At 35.4% G+C, this 25,932-nt stretch overlaps 5 protein-coding genes across 11 annotated transcripts in view; all 5 read left to right on the top strand.

Annotated features, from left to right (window-relative positions):
- Positions 1-4,259, top strand: part of LOC149731710 (uncharacterized) — a 41,717-nt gene extending 37,458 nt beyond the window's left edge. For 4 of the 5 annotated variants that reach the window (XM_089884219.1, XM_089884221.1, XM_089884222.1 and 1 more), the window contains 7 exons: positions 495-654; positions 931-1,111; positions 1,750-1,818; positions 2,353-2,488; positions 2,646-3,071; positions 3,274-3,416; positions 3,680-4,259. In XM_089884219.1, the coding sequence (XP_089740345.1) occupies positions 495-654; positions 931-1,111; positions 1,750-1,818; positions 2,353-2,488; positions 2,646-3,071; positions 3,274-3,416; positions 3,680-3,757 (1,193 nt within the window). In that variant the 3' untranslated portion in view covers positions 3,758-4,259. The remainder of the gene's footprint in view (positions 1-494; positions 655-930; positions 1,112-1,749; positions 1,819-2,352; positions 2,489-2,645; positions 3,072-3,273; positions 3,417-3,679) is intronic. The other variant, XM_089884220.1, reaches the window with a different exon arrangement.
- Positions 1-25,932, top strand: part of LOC149731705 (UDP-N-acetylhexosamine pyrophosphorylase-like) — a 145,015-nt gene that overhangs the window by 104,665 nt on the left and 14,418 nt on the right. The window lies entirely within an intron of this gene.
- LOC149731706 (palmitoyltransferase ZDHHC12-B-like) overlaps positions 1-25,932 on the top strand; it is a 137,509-nt gene that overhangs the window by 104,665 nt on the left and 6,912 nt on the right. The window lies entirely within an intron of this gene.
- On the top strand, positions 4,394-11,672 carry LOC149731709 (uncharacterized). Of its 2 annotated transcripts, none has more exons than XM_089884278.1 (16): positions 4,394-4,714; positions 5,563-5,721; positions 5,899-6,032; positions 6,410-6,567; positions 6,879-7,074; positions 7,264-7,411; positions 7,731-7,923; positions 8,190-8,325; positions 8,532-8,624; positions 8,796-8,939; positions 9,177-9,399; positions 9,700-9,822; positions 10,148-10,311; positions 10,388-10,536; positions 10,741-10,864; positions 11,079-11,672. In XM_089884278.1, exons 1-16 carry the CDS (start codon positions 4,642-4,644, stop codon positions 11,190-11,192), a joined length of 2,331 nt encoding a protein of 776 aa, XP_089740404.1. In that variant the 5' UTR covers positions 4,394-4,641; the 3' UTR covers positions 11,193-11,672. The 2 variants fall into 2 exon arrangements, with proteins under 2 accessions (XP_089740404.1, XP_089740405.1); XM_089884279.1 differs by lacking the exon at positions 4,394-4,714 and adding an exon at positions 5,226-5,341.
- LOC149731708 (kinesin-like protein KIF14) lies at positions 12,128-25,871 on the top strand. 2 transcript variants are annotated; one of them, XM_089884227.1, is made up of 32 exons: positions 12,128-13,002; positions 13,190-13,328; positions 13,481-13,553; positions 13,616-13,740; positions 13,992-14,115; positions 14,255-14,348; positions 14,528-14,650; positions 14,986-15,038; positions 15,835-15,973; positions 16,342-16,458; positions 16,814-16,944; positions 17,141-17,313; positions 17,584-17,792; positions 18,096-18,208; positions 18,523-18,691; positions 18,968-19,113; positions 19,277-19,424; positions 19,478-19,603; positions 19,870-19,978; positions 20,180-20,339; positions 20,682-20,885; positions 21,185-21,346; positions 21,499-21,626; positions 21,845-22,041; positions 22,412-22,558; positions 22,886-22,990; positions 23,190-23,270; positions 23,639-23,698; positions 24,048-24,195; positions 24,523-24,733; positions 24,876-24,962; positions 25,239-25,871. In XM_089884227.1, exons 1-32 carry the CDS (start codon positions 12,292-12,294, stop codon positions 25,459-25,461), a joined length of 4,935 nt encoding a protein of 1,644 aa, XP_089740353.1. In that variant the 5' UTR covers positions 12,128-12,291; the 3' UTR covers positions 25,462-25,871. The 2 variants fall into 2 exon arrangements, with proteins under 2 accessions (XP_089740353.1, XP_089740354.1); XM_089884228.1 differs by lacking the exon at positions 23,639-23,698 and having other exon boundaries at positions 12,131-13,002.

Here is a 25,932-nt window from a genome sequence, read left to right as displayed (position 1 = left end):
TACAGAATTTGTCGTATATTCTGGCACAAAAACTTTTATTCAAACGATGTTTTGTCAATGGCAGACGAAACGCGGGAATAAAATATACTTGTTTATACCAGAGGAAACACGAAGTCTCCATAGCCTATATTATGCCTGACAGCTTTAAATAAATAAGAGACGATATAGAGCAGCGTCTTACTTAAAATACACCGCATTATAATATACACATAGTACGGGGATTTATCACTTATTATAACCGCTTGCGAAAAGAGATAATTAATTTGGTTTAGCAATAGCAGCCCACCCCTGATAACAATTAACGCATAAACACCTAAGTTTAATAGCCGCGCATTATAAGTGACGATCTTTCCCGTATCTTTGCTACAGATTTTAAAGGTATAAGTATAAAATATGTATAACTAACCCCTTGAAAAAAGGTTTATGAATCCTGTATACTGTTGTGTGTATCCCAAAGCAGAGCGGTAATCACATTTTAACCCGGTGTATTCCAGGTTCATATCCTGCTCTATGTGAAGAGATACGAACCGTAGGAGCAGGGGAAACGGAAGTCATTTACGCTGAAGAGAAGTTCGTTGAAGCGGAACCGACACGGTTGGATGAACAGCTGAAACGATGTCGGCAACTTACTGCAACACTGTTCACTCTGAAAAAGTAAAGAATATAAAAATAATACGTATTTACCGAATTTACCTAGTTCTTATGGCAATTGAACTTCGGTTATTAGCTTTTTTAATTGCTTCAACCTATAGTGACCCCTTATGGGTTGTCTAAGTTGTCACCGTTACATTAAACAAAAAATCAAACATACTCACAAATTTACAACTCCTAAGTGGGCACGAAGTGTATGAAACGGAACACATGTGTTATAACAATCGGTTTACATACAAATTACATTCGATGCAAAAACTAAATAGAAGTTGTTTCCAGGTTGGCTACAGTTCAAGAAGCGCGCAGTAAAACTCCGACTTCATTCGGGGCAATTCGTCCGAACACACCGAGTCAACTCGGGGCTCGAAGAGGTGAAGATCCGAATGCGAGCCGAGGAAGAATGCTCGAGGAAGTTCGGAGGACTCGGGTCGATCCTGTAAGAAGAATGGAGAGCATTCGGGTAAGGTTATATTATAGTTTAACATTAGGATTTGATTCGTAGCTTTGGTTGGTAGTAGATTTATTAATCTGACAGTACAATATAGTAGGATGGGGTAAGATGGATCATATCGTCCTAATAAACAAAGAATATTTACAGGATTATATAACCGTAGCCACAACCCTAAAAGAGCGTTGTTAATTGTTAAAACACGAATATAAAACTTGGGATAGTATTGGCTAATAATATCCATCTTACCCCGCAGTACTATATATCTTGACTTAGAAAATTGTAAAGCTGTTTTAAAATGTGAGTATTTTTTGTAAATCATGATCAGTGTTAATTCTGTAGACTTTATGTGTAACACATAACTACACCTGTCCTGTCACACATTAATGTCCCACTGTGTTTAATACCCAATGTATTGCTACTTTTACAAGCAATATGGACAGCGGCGCAGCTACTTAAAATAGAGGGATATAAGTGGCGTTTTAAACTCTTCATTTTTTACGAAAAAAGAGAGTTCGCTATCCTATAAAGCCCCTGGCTGCGCCACTGAATATATAAGCACGTTATGTTTCCACACACCCTTTATAATCATACCCACCACCGTAATCAAAGCCCGCAGCACTTTTATAATTCGTGTGCCATGATCATAGGATGCTGAGGTTAGTTGGATACGAAGGCGAAAGTACAACAGTGAATACGACTCGAAAAAATTCGAGAAGGTAATTGAAATGCGCTCGAACGAGTCGTGTTGAAAATAACCAACTTGCCTCTAAACCTCAATGCATGGTTTGCTGTGGCATGAATAAATATATATACCGCATTTGATTCTATTCTTTATGGGTGAGGTCCTTGTCTAGGACCTGGGATTTAGTCCATTTGCCAAATATACCGCATGTCGTTATTATACTTTGCATGTTTTTTGCTCACGAACTGTACTAGCTTGATGCATGTTGTCTTTTCTGCCGTTTCGTATAAGCTTATGGTAGGTTGGGGTAAGATGGGATCCTAACATGCAATATACCGCTTTTCGCTGCACATTCCAACTTGAAGCGTTGAGGATATTCCTGATTATGCTTTGCTAATGATACACAGTGGTTCCTTATCGGTTGTTTAAATTGTCGGCCCATAAAAAAAAAACACCACAAAGCGAAATACGTGGTACCTCGTAAGCTGGCACGAGGTGTATGAAACAGAACAGTCGCCCGCCTAGCAAGGATAAATATATTACGTTCATTCATTTAACATTCACGCAGGCACTGGAGTTGGCTGAGAAGGCACTTAATCGAACCAACCATCTTTCACTGATCGACCAACGTCGTCATAACCACTTAATGGACCTGTACAAGAATCGTGACGTCATGAACCACACGCCACGTAGCAATCTCACAAGTAAGTTAAGGGTTACGACATACGATGAAACATTTTTTATAAGATATAAGAAACAGTTTATTATAAGATATATCTCGCCTTAAATGGCACTATCCGTCTCTTATTTAAACATAATCTTTAAAGACGGCCACACACTTATAACACATTTTGTTTCCAGCTTCGGATTCGAGTTCCATTGAATCGTTACCCCCTCCTCCGCCCCCTATGGATCATATGGGTCATCAATTCCACCCTAATCAACAACCGAGCTATCCATTACACCTCCCCCCTCCCCCAGCAGACCTTAACCTTCCCGGCCCACCACCACACGAGTATTCTGTCATCTCCCCCGACATCGGGTATATGAGCTCGGATCTCTCCCCGGAGCATCGTGGCCAAACACAGACCGGCTCACTACCGAGGTATTCAAACGCCACGCGGTTTCATGGGTATCAGCAGCTTGAACGAAGCCATGGCACCAGCCACCCTGCTTATGTGGATTACCACAATCATGGCCGCCAGACGCCACAGATGGTTGAAAGGTCACGATCGGTGACGCCACACCACTGGAACCAGCGTCCCATCACGCCACAGATGTTTACAAGTAAGTTAAAGGAGGTTGCTTATAAAAGCGAAACCAGACTACAATGGTAAAATACCAACTAGTTTGTTTTCTTATTTAAGTGGCCATTTGCCAAAGGACACATATGCCCACATTAGCAGCAGCGGCGAGCCTTAAACCCATACAGTGTTATTCTGCCATAAAGCTCTGCCGATCAGTGTTCTAAAATAAATTACCCTCCAAGGCGAGATACCAGTCGGACGCGAGTTGACAGAAGATCAGCGACGTCATATATTGGAGCAACAACATCTAATGAACGAAGAGAAGAATTGCAAGTTAAAAGAACAATATTCAAAGCTGCAACAACTACAACGGAAGCAGAGAATGGTGGGTGAAGTCTTCCTTAAAAATCGGTTTAGTATAGTAGTGTGGTGTAAGATGGGACACCTTTTCATACTATTTTCTCGTCCCATTTGTTAGTAAACAAAGAACATTTAAAGAATTATAAAACCGTATCTCCACGATTTCCAAAAATCGTTATTAATTGTTTAAATCACGATCCGGATGTTTGAATATTATGTGCTAATTGTGTCCCTTACATTATATAGTTTAATCGTTGAACATACTTTATTAAATTATTTGCATTTCAGGCAAGCAAGAAATATGTACCGAAGCCGAACTATCAGTCTATGTCGATGGCGGCTTCAGCAAAATCGTCCGATGTTTGAGATTGATTGACAGGTCAAGTAAATGAGAAATCAATATGCAGAACCGAGAGAAGGCCGGAGGGGTACGGGTTCGAAGTTCGAAGTTCACTGCGTGGAAGATTGAGTTCAAATGTCAGACTGAAAAAAGAATGTAAGAGAGAGAGAAAAAGAGAGAAGTGTGTGAGATGGAAAAAAGAAGAAAAAGTAGCAAGTCTTGTAAATGCTACAGTGAACTGAAAATTAATTGTTGGAAAATGTTCGTTTCATAATTTCGTTAAAATGTCTTGTGTAATTTCTCGTTTTTTTATTATTTTATTATTGTGTGTAGTTTGTATTCGCTCGTACTTTTTAGCCTCGTTGCTAATAATTGGCTACTAGCCACCATATAGTTCTCCGCAATATACACTGTATAATTTCCGCACGAATGTCGCGAATTTTATTTTGCAATGCGTTTATTTTACACTTGTTTCTGTTATGCGCAATAATAAGTCTGGCTTGCAGCCAATACATAAAGTTTACATTACTTTTGTTTTGTCTGTAGCCCAGAGTGTTCGTGTTCAACGCCCGTCGCGGCTACCATAGCCCAGGGTGTTCGTGTTCAACGCCCGTCGCGGCTACCATTGTGGTATGTATGTCCTTGGTGCAGGACGCTATAAGCAATCGCTTCAACCCTGGTCCCTATAGTTGTAATAATTACACACAAAGTTACATACGTGATAACTTTTAAGCAAGGGCGAGGTGTAGGCTATGGAATAGAACACCCGTGTTATAACGCCTGCAGTTGCCCTGCCATAGTATTAACCCCCACTCACTTAATGTTTAATGATTAACAAACCGTGCGCTGCATTCGTTTGCAGTTACGAACTTTGATTGCAAAGTTTATTCCGAGTTTGCTAGTGCGTAAGATGGAGAGTATTTATAAACTTTCAGTATTGTTCGGGTGTTTACTTCTCTCGCAGGGTCTACCCTTGAAAACAGGTGAGTTATGTTTTAAGCTTACCACGCAGCTGAGTTACCGTTGTTTTAGATAAATTCAGAACATAACTTTAGGTTTATTTATCTGTTCGAATACGGTTACAAAAATCAGATACAGCAAAGGGAATTAGCAGCAAAACGCCAGTCGTTAATAACACGCCATTAAAAAACTACTGGAGTAAAAGTGTGTATGCGAAGCTATATAGGGCCTGTATTTATGCATAAGCTATATACAGATCTCAGACTGATTATAAAATAATACGTAATTTATTTTACCTTTTTTAAAATGATAAAACATAGGCACGACAAAATTTTAAACAAAAAAGACATTGCAAAAAAAATAATTTACACACTCGAGGCAATTTGTCTGTATGTTATGAATGTTGGTTTATCAGCAGTACCTTATCATGTATTGCACCCTTTGCAAGGCAATATAAACTATAGGGTGGGTTAGATTTGACAATTTAATCAGTGATTTATTGTTTGTCAGCGTAGAACAAATTATCATAGGTCACGAGAATCGTGTTTAAAGCGCAAATGAAATACAACCATTTGTATTTGCCCAACGAGCATAACGTGTTCAATACAAGCTTGCTTAAGGAATTGTAAAGATAATGTTTTAGTAGAGTGGTATGTTTGGGACAACGTGGTTTGGGATTATTTTGCATTTAAAGGTTTAGGAATTCAGGAATTCCCCTTCTAATGGGACTTTCCCTTAAATATGGAATCGCCTAAATTGTTAGAAGTAGATTAAAATTAATAAATAAAATAAATCCAATTTGAGGGTTTAGTAGTTACATAGGCCGATGATGTTTAGTGAGGATTCTTGACTAGCACCTTGTATTTGTTAGACATTGGAAGCAAGCTTACCTGGTCAATAAAAGATGATGGTTCATATTCCTTCCATGCTGGTATGGACCAAGATCACTTCACGTTAAACAGTGCTGACTTGTTTCTACAATCTAATGGAAAGAAATATGGCAGTGAAGATGCTTCATTGAAACTTTCAGGTTGGGTTTTTATTCTTTAAAGATGTGTGCGTTTTTAATCTTTTACGGGATTATTAGTAGGTATGAATGTAACTTATTTGTTAATGTATTGCATTTGATGTAAGTTTGCTCCCGACTGGCATGGGGTGTGTGAAACATAACAACTGTGTTATAACCACTATCCATATCTAACTACAGGAGCCAAGGCAATATCAGGTGGAGATGCCACAGGTACTTATGAGGGAACAGTTTACGATTATGTGGCTGGTTCAACTAGGATGTCAGCTCAAATAGCCATCTATAATGGAGGGGAATATGTTCGCTTTACACAGGTGAGTTTATTCTAGTTGATTTCTCTTGCTTTAGTGCATTTAAGTGGGATAAGATCTTTTGTTAATGGTTAAGCAAAACTGTTATCCTTCTTTTCATAAGGTACTTGTCAAGGACCTAGGATTTAGGTCAGATTTGTCCTATTACCCATACATTGTATATGCACATTCTATTCTATATGGGTGAGCTACTAAAGTAAGGTATGCCATGCAACCCAGGATTTAGGCAAAGCTTGGCCTATTACAACACCCAGACTGCTTTTGTCGTACAAACAGTGTGACTCTGTTCTGGATTTCATATCCTGTTCGAACGGATAAATATCATTTTTGTTAAAACTTTTTTCTTCTAACAACATAATACAATAACAATATATACACAGACCTTCCCAACTGGAGTCAAAGGCTGCAATGTTTCTTACCTTGAAGATGTTCTTTCAAGTTTCCCAAGTTTTCATATTGCTCACACCAACACCACATCCAACCTTGGCTATCTTAACATGTATGGGGACATGGTGGGATTTGCTTATGTAATAGGAGAGTAAGTAGCTGGTGTTGGTTAAAACAATGTGGATAATAAGCTTTAATACTCAAAAGTAATTTAGCAACACCTTTATTTATAACGTTATCTAAATTCGAGCAATATAGTAGATTGGGATCAGGTTGTTTATCCGCATTAGGAAATATAGAATATGATGTGCTAAGGGTATACATCTTACAACACAGTACTATGTATACATAAAATACATTATATTTCAGTGATTTATCACATAGCAAGAATACCTCTATTTCTATTTTCTAAGTATATTATATACTGCACAACATGGCTTTAATAGTCTATATTTACAACAGCATAAAGACTGGAGATGGTAGGATTCGAGGTGGTTTACGTGCCGGACCTCTTGTTCTGTTTGACGATCGTGGTAACACAGTTGTGATGTCATCGTTCAGTAGTTTCATGTCACACAACATGCAATATGACACAAAGTCTGGTGTGGTTAGGTTTGGTGTGATGGGAGATGTCACTGAGATACCAATGCATTATCAGGTAAGTTGGTGTTACAAACATGGTAATGTAAGTGGGCATAAATTGTATGAAACGGAACACCCGTGTTATAACAACTGTGGTAGGTAATATTCCTCTCCTTTTGGTTTAAAAACGACCCATAACTTACATTTTTTTCATATATACATTTATTTTAAGTCTTCATGTGATTAAATCCTGCTCTTATTACAGGTGGACACCATTCTTTACTACAGTGATAGTGGTATCAACCAAGCTGTAGAAAACTGGGGTCAAGTTCTTACCACCAAGTACCACAAGAAGAGCTCATTAATGGAGGCAGACTTTAGCATTAACTACCTTGGTTACTACACAGATAATGGTTGGTTTACTGTTTATATGAATGCGGTGTATATTGGGTTTAAATTACCATTACAACCTTGCATATACCATGCCATATTACTTAATCATGTTTTGACAATTAACAAGTTCGTTTAGAGTCGTAACTCGTGAGTAAACGGTTTTATAACTCTGTAAACATTCTTTTTTACTATTGATTGGAAGCAGAAAATGACATGAAAAACTAGCTCATTTTACCCCTGGCTCAACCTACTATAAATGATAAATGAAAACATGAACCATCTTACCCCAATCTACCGTACTATTTGCTTTGTTATTTATACAGCCATTTACAACCACAGGTGCTTACTACTATTATAAGACTGAGCCAAACAAGACATATGATGTCACTATGCTGGATGTAGTTGCATATGCGGCATCTAAAGACATCCCATATGGTTACTTACAATATGACTCATGGTGGTATTACAAGGGTATAGGTAATGGGGTGAAAAACTGGACGTCTAGACCCGACATATTTCCAAATGGAATGGAGTAAGTGAATGTTAATTTATTTTATTAAAATTACCAAAAATAATTTGTATATATTTTATAATAATTTCATTTATTAAAAATATTAGGACATTGTTTTAACATTTTTATGGTACTGTGAATAAATTAAAAAAAAATACAAAAAAGTTGTTTTATTTAAACTATGAAGAAAATTGTCTATACTTTGTAAAGTACATTTTGTGGAGCATCAAAGTTAAAGGAACAAAGAAGGTAAAATCTCATGTTCATTTACATATTTTGTATTGCAGCAAATTATATGAAGACACTGGTTTTCCTGTGGTTGCCCATAATCGATATTGGTCCTCAGATACAACATATGCAAAGCAGAATGGGGGAAAATATAATTTCTATGTGGAAACAGAAAAGGCTATTCCAGCGGATACGGTATTTTTTTTGCTGTGTTAACAAAAATTTTATTGACTATCATTAACATTTACCATTAGATTATAACCGGGATAATGTGCACGGCAAGGACCTCACCCACATAGGATACAACTTTAACCAACTCATAATCTGACACTCTTTTATTTTCTTGCCACCCAAATGTTAACTACTTTAAATTCTCAATCAGTGTTTGCTTATGGTTCTAGAACTTCTGGAAAGACTTGATTAGGTCCAGCAAAACTCGGGGTCTTATAACTTATGAGCAAGATTGGTTGGATCGAGAGTTTTTGGACCTTAAGGTTGGTGTGGCGTATAGTATTGTATATGTTTATCCAAACTTTATATATGCTTTTGTGTAAATGCCTTTGGTGCTATTTTTCAAGTTTTACACACTTCCTGGTGATCCTACATCAGAAATGTGTAAAGTATGAAAACCACAGCTAAAAGTTGTTTCATCCATTATACCACAGATAACAAGAAGTAACGTGACAGTTGCGAACAACTGGCTGAAGGAGATGGGTGAGGCTGCATCAGAGTGTGATGTCACAATACAATATTGTATGGCACTTCCACGTCATATTATGCAGAGTGTTGAAATACAGGCTGTCACACAGGTTTCCCGGTTGTTCTTGAAAGTGTTTTTGTACATTTATCCAGTGCCATGACACAGTGGTTAACGCACCTGCTGCTAGCTCAGAGGTTACCGGTTCACGGCTTGACGCTGCTATTATTGAGGATGTGTGATAAATTTGGGGTATCACATTGTGTATAGGCATTTGTAAGTTTGTATTACTACAAACCTGAATTCAAGCAAATATTTTAGCATTAAACTGCTTCATTTTACCCATCAGGCCAGAGTTAGTGGAGACTATCACCCCGGTAACAGTCAGTGGAAGATTGGTGTAACCTCCATGTTTGCTCATGCCCTATATGTTGCCCCATACAAAGACACATTCTGGACCACAACTGTACAATCTGGTTCACCATACAGGTTATCTACAGAACCCAATACTGCACTACAAGCAGCAATATCTACTCTCAGCAAAGGTCCAGTAGGTCCAAGTGATGGAATTGGTAGGTTCATGAAATTTGTTTAATGTTTTATGCACCACAGGTTAAAACAGTTATAAATTGTATAATGTCTAATTTTAAGTTACTAATATGTGTTATATTGACTGTCGATATAGCTACTTCCCATCTATTCCCTTTTGTACTTTACTTAATCTTCGTGATCAATCAAAGAGACAAAATATAGTCATTGTTTTAAACATTCATGAGCCATTTATGTATAACATAAGTTGTTTTTTCTCTAACAGCCTTAAACATTGTTCGATAAATCTATAACTCTGGTTGATTTTTAATTCTTTATCAAAGGAAATACCGATAGGAACCTTCTCATGAAATGTTGTCGACTTGATGGTTTAATATTAAAACCATCTCGACCAATAACCTCAACAGATGAAACAATTTTGAAACTTGCTTTCCCTGCTATGGAAGGTATGGAAAGAGAAATATATATAGTTTGTAAAAGGAAGAACATATAACTAAATATAAATAACAAAAAATAAACTATGGAAAGGGGAAAATAACTTGCGTTTTACACCGATCTGCCTAAACAAATCATATTTAAAAGTACTCTTTATTGTTTTTAATTGGTTTATTCTAGTAACTTGTAAGTGGCACGAGGTGTATGAAACACAACACCTGTGTTATAAGACTGTCGTTGACCTGCCATGTAAGGAAAAATAAGTTACATTCATTTTTGAATTTATAAAGTTGTTCATGTTCTGCAACTGTTGGAAAAGTGTATTTAATGTTTTAGGGGCAGCAAATGCTGAAGCAGAGGTTTATACAACATACTCAGACATACATGTGTATTCATCTGCCAAGCAGTTCATGCTAAGGTTTGGTATAGTGTTGATTACTGATTTGACCACATCTGAGTACAGTGTGGCACCCTCTGCAATGTACTTGGACGAAATAAATGTAAGTTTTTGTATGAAAACCAGGTATAAAATGCAGACAAAACAGCATTTAAATTTATATGATTCTTACATCTTAGATGGAAACCAAAATGTACAAAGCGTTTCAAGGTCACCCTGGCACGGATACCAAGATATATGATGTAGATGCCACAGGAATGTTATCTGTTCCTAAATGTGGTGTTAAAGATTTTCAGCTATGGCATTTGTCTCCAGTTGTTTCCATGGGGTAAACAGAGAGCTTTTTAATGCTTATGTTTTATGTTATGGTCAATATATAAATTTTGTGTTTCATTTTTATCTATAAGCATGTTATAACGACGAACATTTTGTGTATCTTCGGCCACGTACACAAGGACTTAACCAGGTTTTTGCATTTTTTTTACAGTTTGAAATTTATTATAAATTAAAAATATCTACATTTTATTTGTAGAAATTCTACCCTTGTAATACTTGGGGAGCGAGAAAAATGGGTTCCAGTTTCATCCAGAAGAATTACAGGTGTTGAAATAAAAGATGGTAATTTTCTCATTGATTTACAAGGAAAGCCAACAGAGGTAAATGCAATTGTTCAATTATACTTAATCTTTTATCATTACACATGTTGGGTTCAACAGCCACCCTTTTAAACTGATGCTCCTTCCGATACTTTTTATTCATATAGCGTGTTTTATTGACGGTTGTTTTCCTTTTGATTCCCTTATCCTCGATGTTTTTATATTTTAGTCTTCGTTAAAGTTTTCAAAGAGCTAAATCAAGTTATTTTCTTAGGTAATAACCATGGATTTTCTCTTGGGCACAAACTTGGTCAGTGTATCATGCACAGTTCCTGACAGTGGTACAACTCGTGTGTCTGTACATTCGAAAACCTGCTTCTATACCTAATATATACAATCTGAGCTTTGTTCCTGTAGTTAAAGAGATAAAGAAATTTATGGTATATTGGTCAAAACCCAAATCAGCTTACTTGCACTTAAGTCTTTAAAATTTTTACTGTGATTTTAATTTTTAAATAGGAGTTCAAGTTATGTAAAGTTTTATGATTAATAATTGCATAATTTTGTGTTAAATTGAACTAGTTCTTGTTGTGTTAATATAAAATGCTGTTGATTATTGTTTTGTTTGATTTCTTTAATGAAGAGTTAATAAGATATCTCGGAGAGAATTTCTAGAAATGTATGAGTGTTTATATAAGTTAACTGTGTATATCACCAAAACAACCTTATTGGAGCAGAGACCAATATACGGCCAGTTTGATATTTTTTTAGTTTGTAGTTGTTTAGTAAGGTCCGAAAATGTAGCATGTGCCAAATATTGGTTTTAATCTCTTTACATGTGGTAATAAAACAAACAACATCCATGCAACTAATATATATGCAACAGATTAAATCAGTCTGCAGTTTAAAATAAACTAGTTGAATACACCCGTTACCAACATAAACACAAGATTTGTAAATGTAAAACGTATTAACGTCTCCAGAAAACCGGGATAAATAAGTTACATTCATTCATATTCAACAGCATAACAAATCGAAATCCCCGCCTGTCGAGTTCACTCTAATTTTATTGGTCAAACGACTATCACGTGACAACATAGCGAAAGCGCGAGTTTTGTTTGAGTAAGCGCTAGGTTACCAGACAATATTGTGTACATTGAACATAGGGTTTAGTTTAGTTTAATACATGAAATTTAATGCCGTAAAGTTACCACAACTTTCATTATTTGTATGGTAAACGGGATGAGCAAGTTGCAGTTTCATACAGCATACGTTTACCTTTTCATAGTTGTAACAAATGAGCTATAACTTATATTATTATTTAATGGCGTATTAGCTGTAATAACGCTGGATTAATTTAGGCAATGGAAAACAAATAGTTACATTACAGTGGAGCATTTCTTTTTACTTTTTTTATTTATTCAAGCAAAATTACCGTAAAACAAACTTACGTACATATAAACAAAACTTCTATTTTAAAATACAGGATGTCTAGTTCAGCACATTCCTTGCACCAAAGAGCTGGTAAAAAGACAGTGCTAAAAATTGACAAAGAAAATAATAATGTTACTACTCATCCAGTAATCAAATTGAAATCACAAGTTGCTGCAAAACCAAGCAATGAAACAAAGGTGAAAAATGAAAGTGCTAAGGCTAGGCTGTTGCCTAAGCCTGTCCTTATATCCAGTAAGTTGGAAGTCAATATGACAAGTTCCGGTCATGCTGGAAAAGGTAGTACAAAAGACAAGCTGGAGCAAAAGGGTGTAAACAGTCCCTTAAAATCAGTTTCTAAAGCTAAAATGGCATCAAATTCAGCTGCGAAGGAAGGGTCAGAAAAAGAATCAAAACCACAGAAAGTGTCAAGACCAAGAACTTCATCTGCCGCCATGTTTTTGGGCAAAACTGCTGATGGGCTTGCTTCGTCACCTCGCAAATCCCAAGTTCATGATTCAACCCATATTAACCAAAACAAGACCTTAATGAACGCAACTGCCCAATCTCCTAAGCAACGTAAAGCACCACCAAGTTCATCAAAAAAAGTTGTAACACCAGGAAGACCAATCTCTGCTCCTGTTACTGGTAAAAGCCCGTTATTGCACCTTCCAAACAAAGTTACGTTTGATACAGCCGCTGCGTCTAGCCCAAGTTATAAGAAAATCCCTAAAGATGTTGTTCGGCATGCTGTGCATAATCTGCAGGTAAATCTGTTGTATGATCCATGGTATGACAAATGAAGAGTTTTTAAAAAAATGCACAACATTTTGGGTTTGCAGCAAAAAAATGTAAAAAGACTAACTTTTTAATCTAGTAGCACATTGGCCTATCATGCATAATTATAACTGCAAATGTGCAAAACTCTCATTTCTCTTACTTTAATCTTCACAGGAGTCAACTGGTAAACCAAACCTTGTGAAAAAAGAAACGGAAGTGAATTCTGCTGTGAAACCTGTACGCAAAAGCTTAATCAGTGTGTTTGATCAAAAGTCATTCGGTAACCTGAGTAGAAGGAAAAGTCGCCAATCAGGTAATGTGTAGTTTTACATATGTATGTGTCGTATGGACAGATAATTGTATTGCTATTATCATACAGGTATTATAGCATTAATTCGATTGCCTATGTCCTATGTGTAAGCAGTGGTACATTATGTTTTTGAATTGGTGTTTACTTTGTCACAGTATGCTTGGAAGATGTAAGTGCAAAAGATTTCAGCGTCACTGTTGCTGTGAGAGTACGACCCTTTAGTCAAAGGTAAGATTTGTTAAAAACCTCATTGAACAAAACTAAAGTATTTACTTTCTGTATTCTCACAGGGAAATAGAAGAGGAATCAAAGCAAGCAGTTTACATGAATGGCAATGAAACTGTGGTTAAAGATGGCGCAACAGAACATGCGTTTGTGTACGACTATTCATTCTGGTCAACAGACAAAAAGAATGGTAAGGAATAAATCTTTATGTCAACCTATGTTGGTGTAATGGGTAAATTTTGTAAAAGGGATGATATCATATATTTTTTGCTTTTTTACTGCAATTTAGTGATAGTTTTACTGTATTTAGCAATATTACTACACATTAAAAAATATTACACCTACAAATGGATTTAGTTTACCTTTGTGATTATAATTTTTTTCCGGCTAGTGAGGATAAGAAGTTACATTTATTCATTCATTTATAATTCTGTATTCTAGGTGAGTTTGCATCACAAAAAGTAGTGTATCAGAAAGTAGCCAAGCCCCTATTAAGCGCAGCATTCGACGGATACAATACTTGTTTGTTTGCTTACGGACAAACAGGGAGTGGGAAATCGTACACGTGAGTTATATATTTTGCAATCAATTTAATGATTTTTTAAATGCTAAACATTGACGTCATATCTTTTTTAAATCGTTTTCAGCATTTTTAACAGTATGATAATCTTGACTATCCACTTATAATAACTTGTCATTTTCAGCATCATGGGTTTGGGTGAAGACAGTGGATTAGTCCCAAGATTTTGCGACGAGATGTTTTCTACTGCTCGTAAAAAGTCACAACGACAGAAAAATGTAAGTGTTGACGAATTTTTCCAGCTAATTGCTATAATTTATCCCCTACAAAAATAGTTACCATAATAGCTGGGGGAAATCCCGTCATTTACTTACATAGCTGGGGAAAATTAAATTTTTATCTTCTTAGATAAGCTTCGAGTTTTTTTAATGAATAGGCTAATTTAATTTTACTTTAGATAAGCTACCACATCCAAGTGAGTTATTTTGAAATATATAACGAGAAGATTCATGATCTGTTGACTTCATCTGCTAACTCCAACTCAGTAGCAGACGTGGATAATGCTGCTGCGAAACCAAATGTAAGTGTATGTACAAAAGTTGTACTAAATTACTAATTTAAATTTGGCTATTATGGTATTTTATTGCAAATATATGGTTATATTTTAATAGTTAGAGTATTTAGGATTATAAATTTGATTTATTCTCCTATGAGCTACTGAATATTTTAGGCTTGTCAATTTGTCTTATATCAAATATCGATGTAATTATACACTGTTGGTTTTATGTATTAGAAGTCACTCAGCATTAATTTTCAATAAAAAGTTTAACAAATGCTTCATGCAATGAAACATTTCCAAAAAAATATGATGGCGTTCATAAATATATCATTTAATAAAATCATGTTTTATGATAGTTGCGTGTGCGAGAACACCCAGACCATGGCCCTTATGTTGAAGGACTTTCAAAGTAAGTGGACTCAACATTGCTTTTAATTTACTATGATATATGAGGGTTGGTAAACCCACACATGTGAGTTTAATAATAAGCTTCAAACCATATACGCTAAACCAGGGTAGGTAGGCCCACTGTACATTTTTCTACACTGCATTAATCAGTAAACTTTTGAACTAAAAAGGTGAAAATTTTTCAATGTCATTGTCACCCCTGTTTCAAAAGTAGGGTGTTACCCAGAGTTATGACTGTGTATGTTACATATTTAATGTCACTTTAAATAGTTTCAACACATGAGTGATAGAATATATGCTCATTGCTCAGTAAAGTTAATAATAGAGCACTTTGTTTGCGTTGCCATGAACTACATTGTTCATTCACTTTTTTATTATTACTTCAAATACCCTTTCCTATGTAAACAGTCATGAATTAAATTCCAAGAGTTGATATTTCCAACTTCTAAGATGTACTTAAGTCAATGGAGTAGCCTATGAGTCATGACTTGATTTATCAAAGATAGACTTTCCAGATTAATATCTTTTCAGCCTATCTGGTGTATAAAACAGAGAGTTTATTCCAACTTTGTCTTTAACACACATATATATTTAAATATATACTTTGTGTTGTAGGATCAATCTCTGATAAAGTCTTGCCACATGTCCGACAAAACGATTTAAATTAACTTTTTACATACCAGATAAACAAAAAAAATGTAAGGGATTTCTTTGTCAGGACCAAATTAAAATATATAAGACAAATAAAAACTATTTTACATTATTCTTGGTAGCAGAAGTAACAAACTACTTTCTAGTTTCATTGTTACATCGTTCAATGATGTCCAAGCATGGTTGGAGGTCGGTAATCGACAACGAGCGACTGCTGCTACGGGGATGAATGATAAAAGTAGTCGCTCTCATTCAGTGTTCACCATTACTATGGAAGAAACAACAGTAAGTGTCTTACTAACTTTTGTTATAAGTATCAACATTTTGACATAATCACAATTTACTTAGCTATGATTAATGGTCTATTATGTTTCAATGTTTGAATTTTTTCTTTAGTTCAATGTTTTAATATGTACCATTTTTTTAGTAAGTAATTACCATCTCATGACCAACTCTGGTGCAATTACCAGATCCAAGGTTGTGCCTGATCATAGGACCTCCTAAATTAAATTGTAAATAGAAATTTCTTGGCTAAATTCCAGGTAACATGGTATGCCACAACAAAGGCCCTCACCCAGATAGAATAATAAATACAAATAAATTAATAATTTTTGTAAAAACTTTGCCCCCAACTAACTCATCACATTGCTAAGGTCGAGGATTTGGAAGGCCAGAAACATGAAACAGTGAAGAGAAGTTTAATCAACTTGGTGGATCTTGCTGGATCTGAACGGTTGTCTAAGTCAGCTACTAGTGGCCAACGATTAAAGGTAGTTTGTTTTGTTTTAATGAATTCTGTATTTCCATGATATAAAAACTACATACTATGTTGTATTGGATGTACCAATAAAATAATATTATATTGTATAAATATAACTAAAATACGTATGATTATATGAATTAAATTTTCAAAATATGTATACATTTATCATGGCATATTTGCTACTGGGGTATAATTAAAAATTGCTGCTTAACTAACCGTTTAACACACATTCGAAATTGTTTTTTTGACATTGCATTCTTAAAATGCACATGCAGCAAATTGCTGTGGTAGGTTGAGATCTAATGGCGATTATGCTGTCATAGACTCATAGTTATGTGAAAAATTATGTGTTTATTTAACAGGAAGGGGCGAGCATCAACACATCTTTACTAACATTGGGAAAAGTGATCTCAGCTTTATCAGCTCGATCTAAACTTGCTGTAAAAAGAAGGAAACAACTTTTCATTCCTTATCGAGATTCTACGCTTACATGGTCAGTTATGCATGTTGTGTAAAATGTTTAGTACAACTAATGATTTTTTTATTGATAAGTTCTGCTAGTTTAGCTGGTATTTTAATGTTACCCAATTTTGCTTATATTCTTGAGTTGCTTAGTAGTCTTATAGCCCTTGCTTTTTTAACTATACCTACACAACTATTCATTGCTTTTATTTATTCATTCGCATCAGGATACTTCGTGAGAGTTTGGGTGGTAACTCACGCACAGCCATGATTGCCACCATCAGTCCTGCTAATGTTCATATTGAGGAAACACTAAGCACATTACGATATGCTAAACAAGCTCGTACCATTGTTAACTTGGTAAAGGTTAATGAGGATCCTAATGCAAAAGTTATTCGAGGTAAGGATTATTCTTAGTGTGTTTTAATTACACTTGGTTTGCCAAGTTTAATTTTAGTTTTAGTAAAATATAGAAATTATTCTTTCTGTCCCAATATGCATGTATTTGTAACTCATAATTTTCATTCTAAAATTCTGATGTAACAGTTCTATTATATAAAGGTGACTCCCTGCAACTGCCGAGGGGGTGAAATTTGGGCCAAAGTTGACCTATTACCCCAAAAGCCACTACAATATATTTTCAGGTTTAATTTAAGTGTTTTTTTTGCAGAGCTGAAAGCTGAGATCCTGAAGTTGAAAGAGGCGTATCGTCAAACGGAGATTGCTCCTGAGGAGTACCAGGCATCACTACGGGAGGTTGCGGCTCTTCAGCAGAGGTTGAGTGCAGCGGACCAAGAGAAGATGGAGGTACAGGAGCAATGGAGGAGGAGGTTGGAGCAAAGTGAGAAGAGGAAAGCTGAGGAGATTAATGAACTTAAGGTTGGTTTTATGGGTGTAGTGTTTATTGTTAGACGTCATAAGTTTTACCATCTAAGTTTTACACCAAGACCAGCTTTCACCATGCTGTTAGGTGTCTATACAAAATAATAAAGTCAAAGTATAGAGTTCTCCACACATCATAGAGTTTGTGCAATATTACCAATTATGTGCACACAGATTATTCACATGGGTTATTATAATCAATTCCAGTGCATAGATGCATACCCATGTTAGGTGTCTATGCTAAAACCATGTACCTGCATTAGTATGTATATTGTTATATTAACCTACCTACTCCCACAGAGAGCAGGTGTGTCGTTCAAAGTTGACAACCGACTTCCAAACCTCGTCAACTTGAATGAAGACCCCCAACTATCCGAGTTGTTGTTGTATATGATTAAGAGGGGAACTACAAGGTTTGGGGTGATAATAGAATGTTAATGGTGTTGTTGTATGGACTTAACCAAATGTTGAAGCCTGTCTCAGGCAAGAAGGGCTATAATGGTAATGAATAGAAGATCTTCCCTTGGCAGCTCATCAAAAGTTAGTTGCTCCTGTCTTGCCTTTGCATACGACAACATAACAGTTTATGTAGTTTTAGTAACCCTTTATGTATGGAAGTAATAATGCTGTTGAAAAAAAATTCTTGTACGTAGTTTATTTATGATGTGTGTATGAATAAAACACATAATAACTGCTGTTAGTGTTAAATACATGTATTTTCATACAGTGTTGGACAGAAAGGTGGTGAATGCGACATCCAGTTATCTGGTGCCTTGATAGCAGACCATCATTGTAAGATAACCAACACCAATGAGAAAGTATCAATCCAACCAATAGCTGATGCAAGGACGTATGTGAATGGGGAACTTATAACTAACCCTGTCACTTTACACCATGTAAGATTTGACTTCAATTTTATAAGTTATTCGTGTATGTTATTTTTGGCCCATTTTCAGTTGTAAATGACTGGTCGTAACAAAGTTTTTTTCTAATTTTTGCCATGAAAGATTCTACCTTCAATTTGTGCTTCCCTGTCATTCGACTCATCTTTACGTTTATTAATTTATTAAAAGCGTTATTACGTTACACCTGCAACAACATCAGGACACTGTTTTTAATAGTTAACAACACAACGTCACCCAATTTTTTGCATATTCCTTTATTTTTTCCAGGGAGACCGAGTGGTAATAGGAGGTGAACATTTCTTTCGACTGAACAACCCAATTGAGATAAAGTCTGGCATGAAGAAGAGAGGGTCTGGGGAGAGAAAGGACTTTGAGTTCGCTAAGTCCGAGCTCATACAGATACAAAATGACAGGTAAATGTTTGGTTTTTCTTGGCCCAATCTGGACAAAATACGTATAGAATAAACGCATAATTCTGCAATGTAAACTAAAGTATGCCAAAAAATGCGTTGATTAACTTTTTTAGAACTGTCTGCTATTTTTCCAGTTTTAAAAAAAACTCAAATATTTTCACAGAATGCAGGCGGAGATGGAAGAAGCTCAACTTCGATCGAAACGAGAAATGTTACGCGAGATTGAAGCTGCTAAGCATGAAGCTGAGGTGGAAATATCAACACAGAGGAGTCAGTTTCAATCAGCCATAGATAACCTACAAGCCCAACTTGTAAGTTTATCAGAAGTTATTTTTTATTTATCTCACTTCCTTCTGTATCACAGAAAGCTGGCAAGCGAGTCCAACAGGAGCTGGAGACGATAAAAGAGGAGAAAGAGTCGCTTGAGATGATGGTGAATGCTGGGAGGAGGAATAAAGAGATGGAGGAAAAGATGTTGGAAGAACAAAGAGTGAGTTTTGGATTATTTGTGTATAGGTAAGGTCCTTGCGTAGGACCTAGGATTTTGGGGTAGAGTTGTCCCATCACCCCTACATTGTATAGGCCCAATATATGTACGTGGAACATTCTTTTCCATATGGGATTTTGGTCACAGTTGACCCATTAAAATTTGGCATATTTACCCTTTATCTTTTGATAGGGTCCACAGTTTAAGTTAGGATACCAGATTAAGCTTAACTATTATCTTTGATGTAATCTCCATAACGTTTACTGTAGGAGACCTGCCACAGTAGATTGAAAGCTCAAGTCCTCGCAGATTTAGAAGAAGAATCTCGTAAACTAGCACGAGACATGGAAAGGCTGCAGAATAAAACTAAGACATTCAGTAAGTGGATTCACTTTGCTGACAATTTTGTTTCTTTGTTTTTTTTTATATTTATAGACCAATATATATGGAAGGGTCAGACTAAAGAATTTTTTATTTTAAGGAGTATCTTTGAATAAAATACATAATAAATGCTGTTAAATACAATTATTTTCATGTATCTATGAATAAAATACACGTAAAACACTCTGTATATTCCAGAGATAATTGACAGCCCAGTGATTGCCAGTCAATCATCTAGCCCACTACGTATCTCACTCCTTCTACAAGAAGCTAACAACATAAGTAGAAAGTGGAAGAAAGAAACAAACTTTAGCAGGCATGATGTAGAGAAAGATGGGGAAACTGTTATTAATATTAAGTAAGTTTACAGGTTTTTTCCTATTGTAAAAGGTTTAACATCAATATTTCAAAAGCTATTTGATATCTTGGTAATGTTGATTTCATAATTGAACACATTTTTATTTGAGACCTCGTTCCTTTCAGATCATACAATTAGCAGAAAATCTCTTTTAGATCTATATCACACTTGGCACCAACACAGTATAGGCCCACTTAAAAAAAAGTATGGTTTTTAAATATTCATTTTTAGGTTAAGAATATAAATTTTGGAATAAAATGAAAAGATGATAAAAATCTCTAGTTCTGTTTGTAACAAAAAACTGCAAAAATCGGTAAAATTTATTCGTTTATTTCTCTATAGAGTTGAGAATATGAAGTTGGGGATTTGGACGATGTGGTCGGTTGATAAACTAGAGGAGAAGTTGGATATGATGAGGGAGATCTATAATGATGCAGGGGTGGATGGAGGGAGGGATGGGGAGACAGAGAATATCTTCTATGATCCTAAAGATGAGTGGCAGGAGGTTTATAATCCAGAGATAACGGACACCCCCACCTCGAACCGGTGAGTAGGTTGTGTTGATTTTTTGTTATTTTTTGGCGACCAATCCTGGCATAAATCCTAGGATGCATGGTGTCATGTGCAACCCTGTAGGACCTCACCCATATACAATAGAATGAAAGTTATTTTTATTATTAAGAATGAGCTTAATTCTAAAGAGCTAGAGTTTCGTTTCAAATTTTAGAGCGATGTATTAATACTTTAAAACTAATTTTGTTTCATGGAATATGCATATTAATCTAATATCCCTGCCTTTCTATAAGAGCAAGTCGGCCCCATTAACCAAGCCCCTATACCCACAGTCGCACTTCACGCAAGTTAAAACGTCGTTTATCTTCCCTTGTACTTGCACGAGCTTCCCCCAACCTCCAGCAATCCCTGATGAGATTACATAAGGAGCAGAATTCATCAATTGCTCAACACAGTCCCATTGATGCAGCCTTCATTGTGGAGCTTTGTAAAAAGTAGGCTTTGTAAAAACTAACCTTTTTCTTAAGCAGTACCTAAGCTACAGCAACAGTACCTACATCTTATATAAAGTATGTACTATGTACATATTTCCTTAAGTTGACTATATGCAGTGCTGCACAAACCCAACAAAATATTCCTCTCTTAGACAAATAGATGAAGCTGTGTTATGCATTGAGCAACACACAGACACACACATGGATAAGATGCTTCTTTCACTCGAACAAATCAAGTCAATCACTCAACAAATACAACACAAGTTCCAGGAAGATGATGGTATGTAGATTGTGTGATTTGCTGTGTTTGTTATGTGTGGTTTATTGTGTCTGGGATTTGGGCCAGATTGGCCCATTACTCTAACGTTATATATGCACAGGCACAGCACATTCTATTATACATGGGTGTGGTCCTGCACGTCATGGGTTGTCTTATATTTGGAAAAATGACAAAATATGTAACACTTATACATACAGCCATTTGTCCTTGTTTTCCAGATTACTTCAAGTCCGCATTATACCCTGAGCATTGTTTAAATCTAAGCCAACATATAAGTAACGTGGTGTCTATAGTTGGCTTCATACACCACCATACTAATGTTGTATGCGTCACTTCATCATCATTATCAACACTACTCATGCAACTTCAAAAGGCTACGAAGAAATTAACCAACAATATTACGAGGCTTTTGCATGTAAGAGAGATATTAGAAGTATTTTATAAAATACTTTGTTGTTTGAATAAATTTTTAATAAACTTTAATAAACCCAACACTAATAGCCTTTTATACTGTTTTGACCAATTGCAATAAGATATTTCAAATCAATACATAAATGTAACTTATTAATCCTTGCATAGTGTGGCAAGGACAGTCGTTATAACACAGGTGTTATGTTTCATTAACTACGTGTTACCCCATATGTAACTTTGTGGGTAGTTGTTTTTCTGTATGACTGACAGTTTAGACAACTAATTAGCAGCTACTGGTTTGAAGTATTTGTAAGTAAGTGTTTTGTCCAAGGACACATACACCCACAAACTTATTTCTTCCCATTAACACCCAGGGTTGCCACAATGACATTCAACAAATTGTGACCGAGTCAACCACGAACATTATTCAACTACTGCCGAATATTTCCAAATATTGTGGAGCTGTTGCCATTGCTGCTAACATGCAAGTGTCGCTGTTTACTGAGAACCACCAGCAGAACGTAAGTTGATGAATGTATGAATGTTTCTCATTGTAGCTTCTATTTAAATTAAAAGCCAACTATTTCTAAGATTATAATCTCAAATATCCCTGCTTTTAAGACAGAATAAACAAATACCAGAATTTTATTTATGTGGCATAAGTGTTTGGTTTGTGATTTTAATTCTGCTGTAATTTTTTGATGCAGTACACTATTTGCTGGACTATTTTTTATTGAACTTTTTCTGACTTTTTTTATTGAAAGAATTATCCCTTTACGAGCAGCAGATCGTGGCCAAATTCACCGAATTTAAATTACAGCTGCAGTATTTCATATTCACTTCCACAGTTAAGCCATCGAATCAAACGAGCATTCTTACAAGGTGGGGATACTTTCATGAGGAAAACTTTGTCGGGTGGGATCGAAAAACTTAAAAGGGTGAAAAAGTCAAAGGTGAAAATATAAAGCTTATATTCGTTTAATTTTTGTAATATTTATCTGATAAAGATCTGGCAATTGTTTGTTCAGTAAATAAATATGAACATTCAAAATCTTTTTGATTTAACCCACATAAAACTCAAATGTTATTTCTTACACTACCGTAAATGCATATTATAAGCAAGTTAACATGTACCAACCATATGCACACCAGGTACCAGATGAAGGAGGAGACATGCTTGGTAATCTGACAGAAGCTGTCAAGAAACTTTTACAATCTTGTCTGGATTTGCAGGTAACATATTTATCTAATACATAAGTAAACAGATCTTTGTAAGTTTTATTATACATGGAGACATAAGCATTATGTTCTTTCCTATTAATTATTCAAACTATGTTATTTTGTTACTTATTTAAGGAATTGAACTGTGGAAGTTTTTTGACTTTAACATCAAGCGAATATTCGGCAGACAGTTTGTAGTTTTGCACCATTATATAATTATGTTATAAACAGTTAGTTGAAATAGTAAAATCCAGATTATTTTTAAAACAAATTTTTAATAACTATGACTTTTGATGCCGTAGCCAATGAAAATATTACCACTGTTAAGCAAACCATATGTTGGTAAGTTGAAAGTTAAAAAATGTATTTATTTATGTAAGGTTGAGTTAAAAGCAAAGTCAGTGAAAGAAATATTAAATGCAAGGATAAGGTTGGATATGGTAAGGTTTATTGGTTTTAGTTCATATTAGTTTATAAATGTTTAACTTAGTGGATATGTGTATAAGGTTTAAGGTTCAAATCAAGAATTTAATTAGCTGTAATCATGTAGAACATACTGCATACCATTTGTTTTGCATTTCCTTTGAGCAAGTATTGGGGTTTTCAAACTTTCCTAATATTTAAGTCGAACTATAACAGATTTAAAAATATCAAACAATGTTGATTTTCTACTAAATTGTTTTTATAAAAAAACTTATTTTATATTTTTTGTATAAATATTAATTGTAATTGAAATACTCTTTATTAAAGCCATAAACTTATTTTGATGCTTTCCAAACTACATACCAGGAGGAATTATATGAGGTTTCCATGCATGCGCATGAAACTGACGTGCCACCCCATTATTATAAACAATATCTACATTGGACACAAAGCCTTATTGCTGAAGTTGGTTCCTTGATTAGTGGAGTATCACAGCTTAATGCAAAGCATAAAGGTTATGAATGTTTCTGTTTGGTCGGATTTGTAACAACAATTCTAAATTACTCCACACTGCTACCATTGTGCGTGTGTCTGGCATTATAGGGTTGCCTAAATTATCAGCCATACAGAAAAACAATCACGAACAAAGTTACATACGTGGCAACTTACATGATGTATGAAACAGAACACCTATGTTACAACAATTGCGGTTTTATAGCTAGGGTAGAAAAGTTACATTTAAATATATGGAAATATTTTTCCCAACATAACTATTCTGACACCAAAAACACTATTGCAATTTTTTTTATGCAACAATATCATTAAGTAAGATTCATTACAGATGAAACTGGTTCCCACACTGATGATTTACGACATCGCTCTGAATTATTGTGGCGACCTACTTCACGTATTGCTGAGTTATGTATGCAAAGTGATGGTTTATCTGCTGCAGTGCATGAAATGAAGTACAGGGCATCTTCTAACAGTAATAGCAACAACAACAGTAATAGATCAAGTGAAGACCAAGACACTGATGACACAGAGTGTGACAGGTGAACATATTTTCGGTTTGCTCTGACATAAAGAGAAAGTTTATTTGTTAACTTATCTGGTTTTGTTTTTAAATTAGAATAGAGATAATTTTGCGTCCTGTCTTTTTACATGAATTAAAATAAACTTTTGTTATTTGTACAGCTTACGAAAAGCAGTCCAAGCTACAGCACGATCTGTGCACGAAACCCTGCGTGAGATTATCGACTTTGCTGATGCTTCAAATTCTACGTTTGTAGTTCCAATGTTATTTTATTTTCATTAAATAATTGACTGTTTTTAAATGGCAAACTAGCAGCGTGTAACGTAATGAATAAATGGATGAATGTAACTCATATTTTTTTGCATAGCAGGGCAACGGCACTCAATATACACGGGTGTCCTGTTCTATGCACCTTGTGCCCCGTATGAGTTACATTGAAACTTTGTATATAATTGATATACCTATGCATTACCTATGGTAGCTAAATCCCATACTTTGGGACTAAAAACCATTATGTACTTTAGGTTCAATACTGCTAATGAATCTGGAATTACCCAGAGAAGTGACAGTCAAAGAAATCGTCGCAAACGAATATTACCAACAAGCCCATCACTGTTATACGCAGATGACCTTTCATCATCATTGGCTGTTAAAAACACTGTAACTAACTGGTTACAAGCAGCTGACACATGTACAAGCATACATATGGATGATCTGCTTAAAAGTACAAGCTCGGTTTATGTTTGATCCAATCATTTGACCAGTTTTACTGGTACCTCATATTTAATTTAATGCAGTCTCGCATTACAGTCATATAAGTTTCATATTATTCTTCTGGATTTTTTCTTTGATGTATTATTATTACCCACTAGTAAATAGGCTTACAATTTCTTTAATCCTGCCGCTATTGCACATGCTACTGCCAAAGAACACTAACTATGTTGTTCTTTGTACTGCTACAGTCAAAGTGTGAGTTGCAGTTTGATTAGCTGTGGGCAGGTAATTGAAAATGCGTCATTTTCGTATAGGTGCGTATGTAGTTCAAGCATATTTGTAGTGACTGTAGCGTGTTTAATTATTTATAACTACGTTGCACAGTGTTGGTGTCGGTTTGTCTCACAAAAAGATATGCGCATTATTAAAAGGTTGCTAATATTCGTTCTGATTTGGGTAATATTATACGTCCGTTAAGTCCAGCAACGTAAGCGCTTGACAGCT

The sequence above is a fragment of the Ciona robusta genome, chromosome 9, assembly GCF_009617815.1.
Source record: "Ciona robusta chromosome 9, ASM961781v2".
NCBI classification, from domain to species: domain Eukaryota; kingdom Metazoa; phylum Chordata; class Ascidiacea; order Phlebobranchia; family Cionidae; genus Ciona; species Ciona robusta.
The sequence above is the reverse complement of the archived record's forward strand: the minus strand, read 5'-3'. Positions and strand labels throughout refer to the sequence as shown.